Source organism: Mesoplodon mirus (genome assembly GCF_964341445.2).
Source record: "Mesoplodon mirus genome assembly, chromosome: 14".
In the NCBI taxonomy this organism is placed as follows: domain Eukaryota; kingdom Metazoa; phylum Chordata; class Mammalia; order Artiodactyla; family Ziphiidae; genus Mesoplodon; species Mesoplodon mirus.
In genome coordinates, this window is record NC_138990.1 from 14,652,129 (window position 1) to 14,669,521 (window position 17,393).

At 57.6% G+C, this 17,393-nt stretch overlaps 1 protein-coding gene across 1 annotated transcript; it reads right to left on the reverse strand.

Annotated features, from left to right (window-relative positions):
* Positions 1–113: 113 nt before the first annotated feature.
* Positions 114–11,586, reverse strand: GPAT2 (glycerol-3-phosphate acyltransferase 2, mitochondrial). Its single transcript, XM_082642515.1, has 22 exons — positions 11,481–11,586; positions 10,427–10,551; positions 10,179–10,292; positions 9,393–9,466; positions 8,924–9,028; positions 8,561–8,689; positions 6,049–6,148; positions 5,505–5,638; positions 5,096–5,195; positions 4,783–4,995; positions 4,326–4,445; positions 4,075–4,157; positions 3,617–3,735; positions 2,882–2,952; positions 2,550–2,808; positions 2,313–2,461; positions 2,054–2,131; positions 1,390–1,521; positions 1,188–1,308; positions 1,015–1,080; positions 725–780; positions 114–377 (listed from the first exon to the last, which is right to left on the reverse strand). The coding sequence occupies exons 2-22, from the start codon at positions 10,478–10,480 to the stop codon at positions 261–263; spliced, it is 2,394 nt and encodes a 797-aa protein (XP_082498641.1). The 5' UTR covers positions 10,481–10,551; positions 11,481–11,586; the 3' UTR covers positions 114–260.
* Positions 11,587–17,393: the final 5,807 nt, after the last annotated feature.

A 17,393-nucleotide genomic window follows, 5' to 3' on the forward strand; every position in this document is an offset into this window, starting at 1 on the left:
CACAGGGGGGAAGCAAAGAGCAAATACAGTCACACCAAAAAGAAAGACACTGCTGAGCTTGGGGAAAGAGGACTCATCCAGTCCTCTCATTTATCACACCAAAGGAGGCAGAAAGCAAGAGATGGCGAGGGGCAGTCAGACCTCAAAGGTGTTACAGTCCAGCTGAGGGTTTGCAGCTCCTCCCAGGCCAGCCTTCTGGCTCCAGGGCACAGCTGTGCTCTGGGGCTGGGAGGTCTCAACGCCGGCCCCTCCTCCTAGTTCTAGCTACAGATGAACTGCCGGATGAACCGTTCCAGCTTTTCCTGATTGTCCCGGCTGGCGAAGGTGGGGGACAGGTGCAGCATGGGGCCTGCGGGGCTGGACGTCTGCTGCAGCACCTGGGCCACAGAGAAGGGCTCTGAGCACTCACCACGGGCGCTGTGCCCCTCCCCTGGAAAACTGCAGTGAGACCTGTGGCCCCGTGAGCCTCAGTGTTTGAGGGCAAATGCTGCCTCTCAAAACACCCCCAGGACCCCACCCGGGAGCAGAATGAGCCAGGGGTTTGGGAGACTGAGAGGGGCAGGAAAACTGTCCTACCTTCTCCAACAACTGTCACCACACCTATTCGTGGGAGACCCTGGGGAAATCCCAGGGTGGGTGCAGCTGGGCTGCCCTGAGCAGCTCTTTGAGGGTATGGGAGTGGGAGGCAGGGGGACAGGAGGGCGGAGAGACCAGCCCCTCTCACCCCCAGGTCTCTGAAGGTCCAGACGGCACTGATGGCGAGATTTGGGTCCACACACTCTGGAGGAAAGAGAAGTGAAGGCTACGGAAGGGAGCCCTGGGGCCCAGCTCCTCTCCTACTCTTGTCTAAGGATGGGACAACCGAAGGATAGGGCTCAAGCTGGACCCAAAGGCCTTCTCTGTACCCCTCAGCCAGCCTTCCTGGAGTTGGGCTTCCACTGCCCACTAGGGGGAGGCAGCCACCAGCAAAACTTCCCCACCTCCCAGGGCCTGGGCTGGCTGCTCGGGACTCACCGAAGAACCCTTCCTCCTGGGCGGTGGCTTCTAAGAACCGCAACAGCTGCTCCACGTAGCCCGACTCTGGTGGGGGGAGAGAGAGGTCTGAGGCCTGGGGCCCCACGCAGGCAGGGCTCCCACCCTGAGCGCTCAGCCTCTCCTCAGGACGGCTGCGGTCGCGCGGGCCTCACCAGTATCCGGCAGCTGGCCCCGGTGGAGGAAGGTGGCAGCCTGCGCAAAAGCCTTGAGCAGAGGGCTGAGCAGGCGGCAGAGGAAGAGGAAGAAGTCAGGGCAGCGTGACTGCTGGCTGAGCTGGAGGGGGACAGGCCAGGGTGAGGGCGGCTCCCACCGCCTCCCGACGGCCCCCTCCCCCGATGGCTTCTCCCAGCGCACCCTGAAGTACCGGCCCTCAGCCTCCTCGAAGTCGTCGCTGTCACTGTCGGTAAAGTCCCCACTTGGTTTCCACAGCAGTTTCGCACTCAAACGCCGCCGCCCTGTGTCGCAGGCTGGCCGGGAGCCTGGGGTCTGAGGGCCGTGGGAGCCATTGGTCCCTGTCATGCTGGCCAAGGTTCAGCCCCGAGGCCCCCAGGCCGGGCACATAGCCAGCCAGGGAGATGAAACCAGCACACGCAGACCTGGGGAGCCCAGGAGGATGCCCCAGGCCACACCAGACCATCACAGCTGTGGAGCCAACTTGCGGGGTGAGAGGAAGTGAGCACCCACCCTCAAGGGCCACAGCCCCTGTGGACAAGAAATGTGGAGAGCGGGGCTTATGCAGAAACCCTCGGGTGCATTTGTCCAATCCTGTCACTGTAGCTACACACGGGCCCAGAGCAGATGCGGTCTGACAAGTCCCATGGCGGAGAGTGGCGAGGCGGGGACCAGGCTTCTCTCCCTCTGCTAGGCCAAGGGCTGTACATACACACACCCCACCCCCCAACACAGACGCACCCCCCACACACACGCCAGAGGAGGAGCCCAGGCCGCCGTCACTCGGGGGGAGGCTGAAGGAGGCCGGACCCCAGGCAGGGGCTTTGTCTCCAGCTGCCTTTCCTACCTCCTTGGCAACTAGGAGCCCACACTGGATGAGGCGGTCCAGCACCTCCTGACAGTAGCAGTAGGAAGACTGGCAGGGCTGGGGAGAAAGAGGCATCCACGTGGCCTCAGGAGAGCCAGGCAGGGGCCTGGCCAGAGACAGAGACCAGACCTACTGCCGCAGGACATCTTAGGGTCAGGGCTCGGGCAAGCGTGGGCCCCCTCCTACAGCCAAGAAGGGGAGGCCCAGGACTGAGCTGGGCTGGTGGGAGAGGCCTGACCTGCAGCAGCAGCAGGTCCTGCGGCAGCAAGTGCATCAGCAGCAGGATCTGGTGGTACAGCTGGTTCTGGCTCAGCAGCTCGATGCCCTGCAGCTCCCAGGGTCCCTCCGGCGGCACCCTGCCCGCCAGCAGCCCCTGCATGGCACAGGCTGGGGGAGGAGGGGCCGGACGTGAGGAAGGAAGCCATTCCCCACACCCCTACACACATCCCACCCATCCCAGGCCCTAGGGACTCACCACCCACGGCCTCGCTCAGGAAGGCGGGCAGCAGCTCGGAGCTCAGGCGTGCCAGGTGCGTGAGGCCTGGGCCGGGCTGTAGAACCACCAGCAAGTCCCCCTGCTGGACGCGCAGCAGGGCCACGTGCGGCCGCAGCAGGCTCAGCGCGTGCTGCACCAGGCACTGCAGCTGCCCCGAGAAGCCCACGTCAAAGCCACGCAGCAGCGTCTCCTCTGTCAGCCAGGAGAACTCCCCCAGGAGCTGTGACAGGCACACGCCCTGGGTGGGCAGTGAGGGGCTCAGCAGCAGGGCCACGCCTCCTCCCCCAGGCCCCCACCCCACCGTGCCCTACCTTCCGGTGCTTGAACAGCAGCAGCGTTGCCATGATGGCCGTGCTCATCACCGCCGAGCTCGCCACGCTGGCTAGGGCCAGGGGTGCAGGGATGCTGCTCAGGGGCGGAGGCCCGACGGCCCGGGCCCTCCGTCACCAGGCAAGCCTTCCCAGTCAAGCACACAGCCCCCTGACAGCAGCCACATACACACCCCCATACGACTCCACCCCTGGGAAGGGGAGTGCAGGCTTGGTCCTTGGGTGCCACCCTCCCCAGTGGAGAAGTGGCATTTCCCAAGTGCATGTTGAGAGCCAGGCTGGCAGCTCAGGGACCTTCCCTGCCTCTTGCAGGTCTACTACCCACCAACCCCCGTCTCTGCCACAGAAGGGACACTTGAGAAGACGGTAATAGCAGCGCTGTTAAGAGCCCCTCTGTGCCAGGCACTGTGTCACGTCCCTTACGTACACTGTTCAGTTCAGCTGATGTCGCCTCGAGAGGGTGAAGTGACGCGCCTGAGGCCGGGCTGGGCGGCCGCCTGTGTGCCCTCACTTAGAGGCTCCATCGCGTCCTCCCTGACTGACCCCTCCTCAGGGGCAGGGGAAGGTGTTCCACTCTTCTTCACATGTCCCAGGTGGGCCATGCAAGAGCGGGCAGGTGCAGAAACCCACCTGGAGAGGACGGCCCTGACGACTGGCCCCTCTGAGAACAGAGCGTTCAGGAGCCTCCCGCAAAGGCCAGACCGAGGTTCCCCTCACCGTTCAGGACGTGACGGCTCAGCCTCCTGACCAACAGCTGGTCCTCTTCCTTAAGGGCCAGCAGGGGCCCGGTTACTGGGGTCCACTCCTGCACCTTCTCAGCGTCGGGGACGACGGTACTGGGATGGAGACACAGATCACAAGATGAAGGGACCACACCTAAAAACAGTCACGGGGGAGCCCAGAGCTTTCTCAAAGGTGAGGGTGTTTCCCATCCCCGAAAGAGGTGGCTTGTGTCACCCTAGTCCCTTCCAGGCCTGTGTGCCCTAACCGACACTCAACTTACAGGCACGGAGGGGTGCCTGGCATGGTCTGAGATGACCCAAAGTTATGTGGTGGGGGGAGGCTGGAGCTGGTGATGTGTTTGTGGTTCTGGGAGGAGGGGGTGCCAGCTCACGAGCTAGGGCCTAAGAGCTGCCTGCCTTGCCCCTGAGACCCTCATCTTCCTCTGCCCTTACCATTGGCCCAGCACGATGGGCTGCAGCAGCTGCTCCAGGGTCTGCCTGCTGCCCCAGCAGATTCTGGCGCTGATGGTATATTCCTGCCCAGGACAAGGCTCTTAGGTGGTCTGCCCTGACCCACCAGGAAACCTGCATACAGCCCATCTGAAGTATGTAACGCTACCCCTGAAGTGGCCTTGAGGGCCAGGCCGCCAGAAGCCCTAGGACAGACCCCAGGTACTCCCAGCCTTGCCCAATGGGGTCCATACGTGCAGGGAGAAGGGCTGGGCCAGATGCACACGGACGCAGGCTCGGCGGCTGCAGCCCCAGCCTCGCACGCTCCACAGGACAGCCAAAGCTCCGGTCCACAGCCCCAGTGGGGCCGAGGCCTGCAGGGAGAAAGGGGTTTGGGGAACCGGCCTTCCTGGGGCACACTTTCTGCTCAACTTGATCTTGGGCCTAAACTACTATATGACCATGACCTCTCCAAGCTCATTTTATCACCTGTGAAACAGAAATCCCTCCCTAGCAAGGTCTTTTGAGTATGAAGTGAGAGGATGACTGTAACGGCCTTAGCAGGTGCCACAGGATAATGACCGTAGGGCTGAAATTCCTTTGCACTCCCCCCTTAGCCAAGCCCTGAGGGGAACTCAGCCACAGACACAATACTGTGCCTCCTCTCTGGAGATGGTGTCCACTTGGGTACCCAGGGCAGGAGGGTCTCACGTGGTATGTGTCACGGGGTGCATCTGGAACCAGGTCGTAGGTGATGGCCACTGGCACCAGCATAGCATCTGGGACGATGCCCACCTGGACTGCCTGCACCACCAGTCCCAGCCAGGTCTGACCCAGGGCTGACAGCCGAGGCCCCTGAGCCCCAGGCAGCTCCTCCAGGAAGATGAGCAGGGGCTGCCTGCTGACCAGCAGCTGCTCCACAGCCTGGAAGTAGGTGGGGGGAGGCAGGTGTCAGAGCCAGAACAGCAACAGGCCCCCGTAACCTGGCCTAACCCCATAAACAACCACTGGGCACAGCACTCACCGCACGGACTACAGCCCTTGCAAGGACCCCCTCAGAGCTGTCCAGGCAGAGGTTGGCCTCTGGGGGCAGGAAAAGTCCCCCAAGTTTCTTCAGCAGAGCTCTGTGGGGCACAGGGCAGATGAGGGAAGGCGCTCAGGAGATGGGACCAAGCAGGAGGCTAGGGAGAGCCTTGGTCCACACAGGGCCAGCCTGGGTCCTGCCTGAACACTCTGAGGCCAGGCATGGTCCTAGAGCCCACAGCTGACCCTCCATCTGAGCCCCACAGGCTGGGGTGGCACAAAGTTGAGAGCAGAGGGGCCAGGAAGAGGGCCTCCAGGGAGCTGCGGCCAGAATACTGCCTGACACCCCCACACCCCCGTCCCGGCCTGGGGACCTCTCCCTTGTATGTCTAAGGGCACAAGACTTTTACCTGAGGATGGGGGAACAGGTGCGGGGATCCCAAGCCACACGGAGCACGCCCAGGCCCTGGGAGAGCAGCACAAAGGGCAGTAGGATCCCATCCAGGAGCGACTTGTGGGTAGAGAGGAGGACGAGCGGCGAGCCCTGCTCCAGGGAGAGCCAAAGGGAAGTGCCAATCCACCCCCCACCCTGAAGATGCAGGGAGCCGAAACCTAGTGCCTACAGACCCAGGGCAGCCCCGGAGGGAGGGGGGGGAGGGGGGAGGGAGGGTTCAGCTGAGCAGTTCTTCCTCTGAGCACATCTCCCCAAAGCAGAGGAGCTCTGTCAACAACTTTTAAGGTAATGCACTGACGTAATGGTTGTTAAGACCAGGATGAAAAGCCGTCAGAGGAAGCCTCGTGGGAGCAGGACCGTGAGACACAACGAGGAGGTCGCCAAAGAGCACTGGGTTTTTCCCACCAGCCGGTGGGGCCGCTCCCGACTCAGGGCCTGGCCTGCCCCTGCTCCTCGGTCCCCGCCATCCCGTCCCCGTCCCAGTGGAGGGTGGGCCTTACTGCCTGGGCGGCCTGGTGGACCATCTTCATCTGGCCCTTGTGCAGCTGTACGTTCAGGAAGAGGCAGTTCAGGATCCGCAGCAGGGCCCAGCTGAACAGCCTGGAGAGCAGCGCCCAGTCTGAGACATGGCAGGGCGCAGCCCACGAGGCGGCCCACGGCAGCCCAGAGGGCCGGCCAGAACTCCTCTACGGTGGGCACTACTGCTGTCCCCACTTTACAGAAGAGGAAAGTGAGGTTCAGAGAGGGCACAGAAGCTGCTGGATAAGCGAGAAAGCCAAGAGGTGCGGGTGCTGGGACTAGCAGGCGGGCCCGACAGCAGAGCCTGCGCCGGCAAGGTGCTGCCGTCTCCCAAGACGCCCTCACGGTGCACCTGCCTCATGTCAGCCTCCGAGCATCCCCCTGCCTCCATTTACTCCAAAGGTGACCAGAGAACCAAGACTCTCTCCAGGCACAACCCGGCCTTGTCTCTGCAAACTGCCGGGAAGAGTGAACTAAAAAGAGAGGAGTTAGTGATACAAGAAGGAAAGGGGATAACTGAAGGGGCAAAATCTCTGGGGAGGGGTTGTCCAGCGGCCCGATGTGGGGCACTGGCTTTAGATGGGGACAGAAGCGTAGGCGCAGGCAGCGTGGAGATGTGCGGGACACACAGCATGTCCTCATCTGATGGCTTCTATTTCTCCACGAAGCATGAGGCGGGTGGTCAACAGTGGGTAAGTAAGAGAAGGAGCAGTCTAGATTGGAGCCTTGGAGGGTGCAGTGTGCCCCTCTGAGAATCACACTTATAAAGGAAACAGGTCCACCCAGTGTGTGTTTCTGCTTAGGTGCAGAGAAGGCAGGTAGCTGAGTTCAAACACAGCCGGGTTGTGCCCAGTGACTCCTTCACAAGGGCACTTTCCTCACAAGGAGCCCTGGAATCAAAGCTAGGCCTGGAGGGCAGGAAAGACGGGAGCGGGGGCTGATGGCTGGTGTAAAGGTGCTCAGGTCAAGGGACTGGAAGTCTCGAAGAAGCCAAAGAATTGTCACATGGAGGGCTGGTCGTAGGTCACCAACAACCTCTACTTCCTGTCCTTGCTCAGTTGACCTCTTAGCACTTTCAACACAGCCGAGCCTGACACGTGCAGCCCCGTGCCCTCTTTCCCTCAATGACTCACGCATCCCCCGGCTTGAAGCACCATCTGTGTGCTAAAGCTCTGCAAATACATGTTCCTGGCCCCAACGTCTCTTCCGAGCTCCAGACTCTCTCTCTCTATATATATATAAGCAGCTGCCTCAGTACCTCCACCAGCATGTCAGGTGTCAGAAGCGCTTTATGTCCAGAACACCTTTTGTGGGCCAAACTCGCTCCTCCCCACGCCTGCCCCCTCCCCTCCAACCACACCACCAGGTGCTCAGCCAGAAACCCAGCTCTCCTGCAGCTCCCCCTTCCCCCTCACTGCTCCCACTGCAACCCTCCAATCCATCAGTGAGTCCTGATAATCGCATATTGGTCTCTCCATCCGTCCTCCTAAATTCTACTGTCACGCCCACCCCCCATCATTACGTCTCACCTGGACTAACAAAACAGCCTCCCCAGATGATCTGCTCTCTACTCCTGACCTCAATTAATCTTGTTGTCATTTTCTGCTTATGACCTTTCCATTGGTCTTCACCGCACTTGGAAGTCAAATCCAAACTTCTTGTATGGCCCTGCATACCTGGCCCCTTCTACCTCTCAGTTTTGTCTCCAACAGCTCTCTCCCTCACTTGCCAGCTTCCAACCACATCAGCTACTTGAGCAAGCCTGGCCCTTTCCTGCAGCCATAGCTCACGCTCTTCCCTCTGGTAGGACTGTCCCCTCACGTCCTCACCTCCCCAAGGCTGGCTCCCTTCCCCCTTTTGTCCCTGGCTCACAAGCTCCTTCCTCCCCTCCAGGTATTCTCAGTCCCAGCCCTTGTCCTGTCCTTCGTGCAGGCGTATGTACCTCTCCTCACTCTAACCTGTGCATCCCTCCATTTCCCCAGAAGAGTGTCCTGCATCTAAGAGGAGCTCAGACCTGTGCAGGACAGGTCAGGAGGGAGCAGGTAGTGAGCGATGAATGTGGGAGGGAAGAGGAGGGCCTATAAGATGGAGGAACCAGCCACCTCCTGTCTCTCTCCACAGGAACCTGACCTGGGGAAAGGTGGAAGGATAGAGGAGGTACTGGAGTCTAGGTCTCAACCAGGGGTTCTGGGGTGACCCCCAAGCCCCAACCCCCAGGACAGATACACACCACCAGGCCAGCAGTGGTGAGAACGTGGGCTGGAACCCGGGGGCTGGCTCAGATCAAAGCCCCTCCCCCTTATCCAACTGGTCCCACTGAGAAGGCAGCTGTCTTCAAAAGGTCTCTCAGTGTCCAGATCAGGGGCTTACTCAGACTGGTAAACATAACACCCAGCTCCCCAGGAGGGGAGTCTAGTCTTTACCCAAGCCCAGCCAATGCTCTCTCCCAAAGGGCAGAGGCCCAGCCCAAAACACCCTTCAGTACAGAGTTACCTGAGCAGGAAGGGGCGGGGTGGAGCCTGGATGTGGCCCAAGATGCGCTGTACCTCTCTCTTCACGTGGCTGGGTACCTGGCCTTCCCCAGCCCCTCCTGGGGCCCTCCCTGGGATGACATTCTGAACCCTGTGGTGTGGGAGGCAGTGGTGTCAGGCTGGAGCAGGCCTAAGTTCACTTCCCTCAGCCCCACAGAAGCCCTAGGGCACAGCCTCCAGTCTTCACCCTCCATCTTTAAGGAAGGGCCCCAGACCAAGCTAACACTCTAGAAACCAGCCCTTTCAATCAGCCCTGCCTACAGCCTTTGTCACCCCTTCAAGGATCCCAGAAGTACCAGCCAGACCCCAGTCCCTGCCTCCTTACCCAGTGCTTTCCACGACCTTCTGTGGGGCATCCTGGCAGGGGGGTATGTGCTGCTCCAGTGACCACAAGAAATAGCAGAGCCTCCGAACCAGCCAGCCCCGAAACCTGGGCACAGCCCCCAAGCAGGGGGTAGATCTCTCAGCGGGCCCGCCCCTGACCAGGGCCCAGAGAGGGCATTCCATCAGGAAGGGGTCACCCTAGCCCCATGGACTGGGAACGACTGAGCCTGGCTTATCATGGAGCAGGAAGAGGAGGTGCCTGCCCACCTGTGGCCTGTTCCTCCCCCTACCCCCAGTGAGCAGGGTGCAGGCTCAGGGCCTGAAAGCTCACAGAAGGAACTGCAGGAAAGCTCCAAGCCTGTGGGTTTGGAGCAGAGGAAGGAAGAACATGATGCCACAAAGCAGGGCCCCAGCAGCCCTGCACCCAAGGGCCCTGCCCACCCCCCTGCCCCACCCCCAGCTCTGACTACCTGGTATTCTCCTCCTTCACCAGGATCACGTTGCAGAAGCCCAGATCCGTTATGCTTCTGTGGAAGAGGGACTCCTGCCCAAGAGGGGCAGGGACAGCATGTCCTTGGGGGGCCTTTGCAAACCGGCAAAGGAAAGCCCCTGCTCTGTCTTCTGTGGCCTTTGCCTGATGGACCATAGAGTTTACCAGGAGACAGGATTATAGCACAGCAGTTCCCAAAAGATGTTTGACCCCAGGTCCTGAAGCTCACTTAGGAAAGAGGGTTCCATGGTCAAAATGGAAGAGCCGCATCCTCCGTAGGATCACCCTCTTGGAGAATAGCGTAGTAAAGTCTCTGAGAAGTTCTCTCATCAACAGCAGAGAACGTGTAGCCTCAATCCCCACCAGAACCCTGGGTCCCATCAGCACCAGCACGTGGCATGGACACACACAGGTCTGCAAGCACATGCTGAGTGCTCACGGACTCTGAGTGGGCAGTGTCCCTACAACTGAACAACAGGACTCACGCGGGCACAGTCAGACCCCAGCCCTCTGGCCATGCTCCACACCTCCTCTCAGGCCCCTGTACACTTCCCCACCCGACTCTCCCAGGCCTGGGAGCCAGGAGCCAGCCCCAGACCAACAACCAGCCAATCCTAGTGCACCCATTCCGTGAAAGACAGCAGAGGCAGGTGCAGGGGAGGGCTGAGGTTGGGAGACATAAAGGAAGCCGCCTCCCAAGGCCGTGGGAGCCATGGCTCCCAGAACCAAGCTTCGCAAGGTAGGGCCTGGCTCTACCATCACTCACCCAGCTCTTGGGGGTGCAGATCTGGCAGCAGCGACCCACAAAGGGGCGGTATTTCCCCAAGAATGGGATGACAGCCTCCAGCTTCATCCCAAAACCTGAGGACCACAGGCTGGTCTGGAAAAGGGCCACAGGGAGAGATGAGAGGACTCAAAGTCCTTGGCAGAGGGAGGGAGGCTCCAGGAGTGAGGGGCACAGAACGGGAGGTGGGAGGGCAGAGGGTGTTCTGGGAATGGGAAAGGCTACACTACCTCCCGACCATTCTGGCTGCTTCTCTGCTGGGTTTGGAGTCTGGCTTCCAACATGGTGTCGACGGGGTCTATAACATCTGGGAACCAGCCACCTCTGCCTCCCTCTCTCTCCAGAGGAACCTGACCTGGGGAGAGGAAGAAGGATGTTGGAGGTACTGGAATCTGGGCCACAACCAGGGGTTCCTGGAGTGAGCCCCATCCCCCCACCCCAGGACAGACAGACAACACCCAGGCCGGCAGTGGTGAGAACCAGGGCTGGAATCTGGGGGCTGGCTCCGATCAAAGCTTTCCCCGCAACACCCGACTGGTCCCACTAAGGAGCCTGCTATCCTCAAAAGGTCTCAGAGTGTTCAGATCAGGGCTCCCTCAGGCTAACATGAAGGAGATGGTTTGTCTCACCATCCACACCCACCCTGCCATCTCACGGCACAGATGGGCCTGTACTAGAGACTCAGACCCTTTCTGTGCACAGGGAAGGAACAAGGCTGCACTGGCAGGAGGGAGGCGTGAGACTGCCAGAGAGGAACAGGACCATTGTCACGAGACCACCAGGTCCTGCTCAGATGGTCTTCCCCTCGGCACCAGAAGACAGCCCTTTATCCACTTAATCATTACAGCAATGTGGGCCGAGGGTACTAGATGGGGGACAGGTGGGGGGGGTCAGAACACAGAGCGATGCCACACGGACCTGTTCCCAAGGAATGGTCTTCTGGCTGGAGATAAGACAGACTTTTCCACAACTGGTATCCTCTTACATAGCACTCTGCATAGAAGACCCCACTTGGTATCTCCTCAGCCCCCTCCTTCCTACCACAATATAACATCTATCTTCCATAAGACAGCACTGAACCCCTCCCAGCCCAGAAACTGGGCCCTAAAAACCCTTCTACCCTGATCTCTCACCACGCCCCTGATGGGTAGGCTGATTCAGTTATTTACGTTATCCCTAACCCCACTACAGCGCGCACATACCTACCCAGGAGTGCCTTCTCCCTTCCCTACCACTTCCCCAAATTCTGCCCACGGCTCTAAGTCCGTGATGCCTCTGCATCACCTTCTAGGTTTTTCCTCTCTTCCTTGGTTCCCCCAGCCCAAGCTTGTCAGGCAAGAAGCCTTCTCCAGGGCTGAGACTTCATTTCCCCACATCATCTGAAAGTATCCTCAGGGCAAGAGCTGCAACTGACTCATCTCTGTATGCCCAGCAGCTTGCCCTGCCCAGAGGAGGGACCCAGGAAATGCTACATGACTGACTGTAACTTCCTCTCCCAGAGTTCCTCTGGGTCTCTTCTCCTCTCCCCAGTTAGCAGTTTAGAACCATGAGGCCAAAGCAGTACCAGGATCACAATTCCCCAGTGCACGGCTCTGGTAGCCTCATCCCAAATGCACTTCCTCCTTTGAAAATGTTCTCACAGCCCCAGTCACAGACACTTGGGAGTTCCCAAGCCCAAGCTGCAATCTGAGGAGTCCTGCCTGCTTTGCAAGGAGGATGTCTGCTCCCCAGCCTCAGAACACCCCGACTCTCAAACCTAACCCCACTAGGTCCATGCTAACCCTAAAAGACAAGGCAAGGGGTAACTCCCCGTCGCCAACCAAGTCAACTACTCAGCTCACATAATCCAGAGGTCAGTTCTGGGATAGATCTTTCTAGCACCCAAGCCCCCCCAAATGGGGATCTCTCTATCAGTCTGTAGCTCTTGCCTGGACGCCCCTCCCCGCAGGACATCTACAGCAGAGGCGGCACACTGGCTGCCTGAGGGCCAAATGCAATTCACAGATGTATTTTCTTTGGCCCTGCAATATTCTAAAACGCGACGAATTAACCTCAACGCTCAAAACTAGAGAGCTTATTTAAAAAAACAAAAACAAAACCAAACTGGGGTCTCCAGCAGCTGTTATTAAAATACCCTACGACCTGACGTCTCTGGCATGCACCCCACAGGGCCTCCGCTGGCCGGAGCCCAGCGCCACTGTCCCCATGTCCCTTTGGCCCCGCCAGCCCTTGCCCTCCCGTGTGCCGCCGCGTCAATCACACCTGACGCCCGGCCCCTGTGCGCATCTGAGCTTGACCAAAGAATCACATCCAAACCCCTTCCCCTGTCTGGGATGTCTGTTCCCTACAAAGAACCACGGCTTTAACATGACCTCTTCACCCCTCGGCCCGCACCCGGGGGCAGGGGCAACTCAGAACTCGAGGCCCTCACAAGACCCACGGCGAGCGTTCCCTGAGCTGCGTAAGACGGAAGAAAGGGCGTCTGCCGCACGGGCCCTGGGTCCAGAGTGACGAGAGGCCGAGGACCACGCACAGCACGGCTCTCTGAGGGGCTGCCCCTCAGGCCACAGTGGGGCTCACCTGCACAGCGAGCCCTACAGGGCCGGCGCTCGGTCCAATCCTTGCCAAGCCCCAGAAAGGACCTCCGAGTCGGCGCCTGAAACGGGAAGGCCCCTGGGTGGCCCTGGGCCTGGTGCGAGACGGCCCAGTCCTGAAGCGACCCCAGCGGTACTCACCTCACACCAGCCGCCGACTCCCGCCAAAGCAGCAGCCGAAAAGTGATGGCGTACGGCCTCTGAGCGCCGTCTGAAAGGCAGCTCTGAGAGCCAATTGGGACGTGCGCTGGGCCCTAAGCCCCGCCCCTGGCGTGCTGCCGCACCGCACGCTGCGTGGCCACGCGGCCTTGGCTGTGGACAGGCGGGGCTGCCTGTGTGGGCGGGGTTGGGGGGCTGCGTGACTGGCCGTGGCGCGTCAGTGAGTCCCAAGAAGTGTGCTGCTCGCCTTCCCATCTGGACCCGTCGCAGGTGCGTGGGCACCCCTGGAGTCGTGTGCGAGACCCGGGGTACCCGAAGGATAAGGACGCGTGGGCTGCCACGTTCTAATGAAAGAGGTTCCCAGGGTACACGTGCCGCCAGGTTCTAATGAAAGAGGTTCCCAGGGTATACGTGCTAACAAGTTGGAGTGTAGGCTCTCTAAAAATCCCGAGCTGGGGACACCTCGAAAAGAGATCACCAGAAGCCAGTTTTGGTTCGTGAAAAACAAGTCAGGGCTCCTCTGTGTCATTTCCTTTGTTGATTAGAACCCTAGACCACGGTCAGGAACTTACTGCAGTCAATGAGGTGCCCGAGTTTCAGCTGGCCCTGTGGCCAGTGTGCTTATTCGTGTGGTTATTTGATTAATACCCTGTCTCCGCCCTAACTTCAGGTGAACGAGGACTGTATAGGTTCGTTCATGTTTTGATTGTTCCCAGGACACAGCAGGGGACCAGCAAGTAGTAGGCAAGGTGTACAGAATAAATGAAGGAGGGGATGATTGTGCTTTGTTCTTACACTGCCCTCCATGTAATGACAGCCAGAGAATCCCACAGTTTCAGAACACTGTGACACTGAGCAAAGTCACATCGGAGCCTGGCTGGGTTCACACCCCCACCTGCTCTCTGACTCGACAGCCCTGATCTGACTGCCCTCACCCTTCTCCAGGGTGTGGCCATCCCTCTAACTTCTTTGTGCCGTTTTGTGTCTATCTACGCAGGCTATGTGTTTCTGTCCGTTCACTTTAACCCAGGTTGCAGTGTCCTTTTAGCATTTTCAGAATCCATTTTGTCCCCCATCTTACTCTTCTTTTGTATCAGGGTACACTTCAGCTTCAGAATCTGAAAAAAAACCAAAAACAAAACTGAAAAACCCAAGACCACCTGTAATTAGCAGTAAGTTGCCTCCTAAGAGCACAGACTTGCATTGACCTGAGGCCCCTTTGTTCTGGGAACGCCATCTGTGTAGGCAGCTGAGTTTCACAGCTGCCAGTAGGCCCCCACCATTCCTTCTTAGGGAGACCTAACGCTCGGAAGTAGCCCCAGACAGATGCTTCAGACTTGAAAGTTGCACGGATTGTGATGGCAGAGACCGGGTCTGTCATCTAGCAGAGTTTCTGTCCTCAGTCCTGTTGCTTCTTTGGAAGAAATGTGTTTTGTTTGTGTTGTTTGCTGCAATTTGGACATTTGAAAAGAAGCACATCTCTCAGACCTGCATCTTGGTTGGGATACTGAGAATTCAGTGTGCTCATCAAACAGTGCACAGAAAGCATGGAGCTGCCATGCAGCAAGACCTGCTGGCTGGCTGCTGTGCAGACTGACTGGCTGACCAGACCTCGGGGGAAACAGAGAAACTCACTGGGGCTTGGCCCTACCTGAACTGGACCTCAGGAGCCCCACCCTGGGCTCAGGCCAGGCCGAATCACCCAGAATGTCCTGACACACGCAACTGGGTCCCTGGGCCCAGAAGGACAGAGGCCCGCCCTGTGGTTAGGGGCCAGTGTTCCCTGAATTAGATGGGCTTTCCTTCTGTACGTCATCTGGAAAAGAGGACTTAGGCTGGCATTCATCTGGGCAGAGGGGCTCTGGCCCCTCTCTCTAGGGCTCAGCAGGATGTGTCCTCCCTGTTGCCTGACTTGGCTGAAGAGAGGGAGTTGGTGCTGAGGAACATTCCAGGCCCTCTCTTCCTTCCCCCTTGGAGATTTCCTCCCTAGCATTGATTTATCAAACTATCTAGTTCCTGCTAATTGCTGGATGGGCACAAATTGGGGGTGTAGACGCTCCCCAAGTAGTCATCTCACACTCTTGGGAGGGTGGCCCCATATATGATGATGTCAGTTCTCCCTCAATTAATCTAAACTTCACTGTAATCTCAATAACAATTCCAGCTATGTAAACTTACTCTGAAATCTGTGAGGAGAAATAAAGGTCTATAGATGCCTAAGTGAAATGGGGGTGGGCAGGAAACTCACTCCCATAGATATTCAGGTATACTACAATGACGTTGTTTTAAAAACAAACAAACAAAAAACCAATGTGGCGTTAATGAAAGAATAGACAACCTGCTGGGACAGCATGGAGAGTTCAGAGTTGGATCTCTGGTTATAGGGGAGCTTAGTATGTGCTAAGAGGTTCATCACAAGCCAGTGGGGAAAGAGTTGTTGTTCTTACTGGGAAAACTCTGACTCACTTTATAGAGAAAAATGATGTTATCCCATACAAGGTGGATACTCAGTTGGTGGATTAAAGAATCAGTGTGGGGACTTCCCTGGTGGCGCAGTGGTTAGGAATCCGCCTGCCAATGCAGGGGACACGGGTTCGAGCCCTGGTCCGGAAAGATCCCACATGCCGTGGAGCAACTAAGCCTGTGCGCCACAGCTACTGAGCCCACGTGCCACAACTACTGAAGCCTGCGTGCCTAGAGCCCGTGCTCCACAACAAGAGAAGCCACCGCAATGAGAAGCCCACGCGCCACAACGAAGAGTAGCCCCCGCTCACCGCAGCTAGAGAAAGCCCAAAGCTTCGCAGCAGCGAAGGCCCAAAGAGGCCAAAAATAAATAAACATTTTAAAGATGTATGTTATTTTAAGCCACTAAATTTGTAGTAACTTGTTACACAGCAGCAGAGAACTAATGCAATCTACAGACAGGTCAAACTTAGGTGGATAAAGTCGAGTGGTTGTGTTGGATGGAAATGTGGGGATGGTGGTCAGGGTAGACTGGAGAGGCCCCTGTGGAGGTACTTTAGTCAATAGTCCACCTCGCCTACAACCTGCAATTTCATTTCCAGGTGTAGATGCGAACGAAATTGACGCAGACCCATAGGCATGCATCTCACGATGTTCACTGCAGAGTTCTGGCCGTGGAGGGGTGGGGCAAGGGCTGCTGGAGACAACCTAGGTGCCCACCTCGGGGAGAATGGAAAGAAAAGTGGGCATGGTTCGCTGCGTGGAGAGTTATGCCGCAACTAGAAGAGATGAAATGCACACATAGCAACATGGATGAGTAAACAATGCTGAGTTTAAAAAGAAACAACATGAGAACCAAAACATTACCATTTGTGTACATTAAAAACCACGTAAAGACAGTAGGCATTTTGCAAGCACGTATACAGTGGCGGTGGGGGTGGGGGGAAGATCCATTCGCATGTATCCTGTGCAGAGGAAGGGAATGAGAGAGAGATACAGAGCTAAAAGAGAATAAATAAAACAAGAGAGGGGTTTTATGTGGACCAAAGATGAAAATGTGCCAAGGAATTTAACTCAACTTGAGAGTATAAGGAGCCGCACCTGAGGTCCAATGGCAGCTGAGGTGGCAGCAATGTCCCCTCCTTCAAGAGGGACAGTTCAGTTGGGCAGGCGGAGAAAGAAATAGCCAGTGCTACCCCAGTGGGCAAGTGCTGTGAGAGCAGCATATGGAGAGCAAGAAAGGAGGAAGTAATCCTGCCTGATAGGGCGTCCTGCCTTTCTCTTCACAATGAATGACTTTAAAATATATTTATTTATTTAATTTTGGCTGCATGGGGTCTTAGTTGTGGCACGTGGGCTTCTTAGTTGTGCCATGCATGCGGGATCTAGTTCCCCGACCAGGGATTGAACCTGGGCCCCCTGCATTGGGAGCACCGAGTCTTACCCTGGTACTGGACCACCAGGGAAGTCCCATAATGAATGACTTTTAATGTGAATGCCCGAAAGCCCAGCTCAACTTGTTTTCTGTTTTTTGGTTTCTTTGAACAAAGGGAATTTCCTGACTCAAGTGACTGAAAAGTCCAGAGGTAGCTTTCAGGCATCGATGCATTCAGGTGCTGCAATAATGTCGTCAGGATGTCCCTTAAAGCTTTTCCAATCTGCTTCCTTCTGGGTTGGTTTCCTTCTTAGGCTGAGCCCCTTGGGGGACAAAGATGGTCCCCGGCAGTGCCAGCTGTATACTCTCCGTCTGACAAACCTAGAGGTGTCGGCATCCCTCTCCCAGAGTTTCCCACAGAATCCCCAGGACTGATGCTCTTTGGCCCAGAAAGAGTCACATATGCCCATGCCTGAACCAATCCCTATGGCTCTGATGGCCACACCAGGGTAGCACAACTGTCTGGGTCGGTAAGGGGATCATGGCATGGGGACTGGCACAAGCAAAAAGCCCAGCAACATGAAGCTGGACCAGCAGAATGTGAAG

What these genes read in the sequence shown, in the direction of transcription:
- GPAT2 (XM_082642515.1), bottom strand. Translation starts at nt 10,480, where the DNA reads ATGTTGGAAGCCAGACTCCAAACCCAGCAGAGAAGCAGCCAGAATGGT. An exon ending in AAGGTCGTGGAAAGCACTGG is followed by an intron (nt 8,690 to 8,923) that starts GTAAGGAGGCAG and finishes CCCACACCACAG; the next exon opens with GGTTCAGAATGTCATCCCAG. An exon ending in GAGCCGTCACGTCCTGAACG is followed by an intron (nt 2,953 to 3,616) that starts GTGAGGGGAACC and finishes CCCTGGCCCTAG; the next exon opens with CCAGCGTGGCGAGCTCGGCG.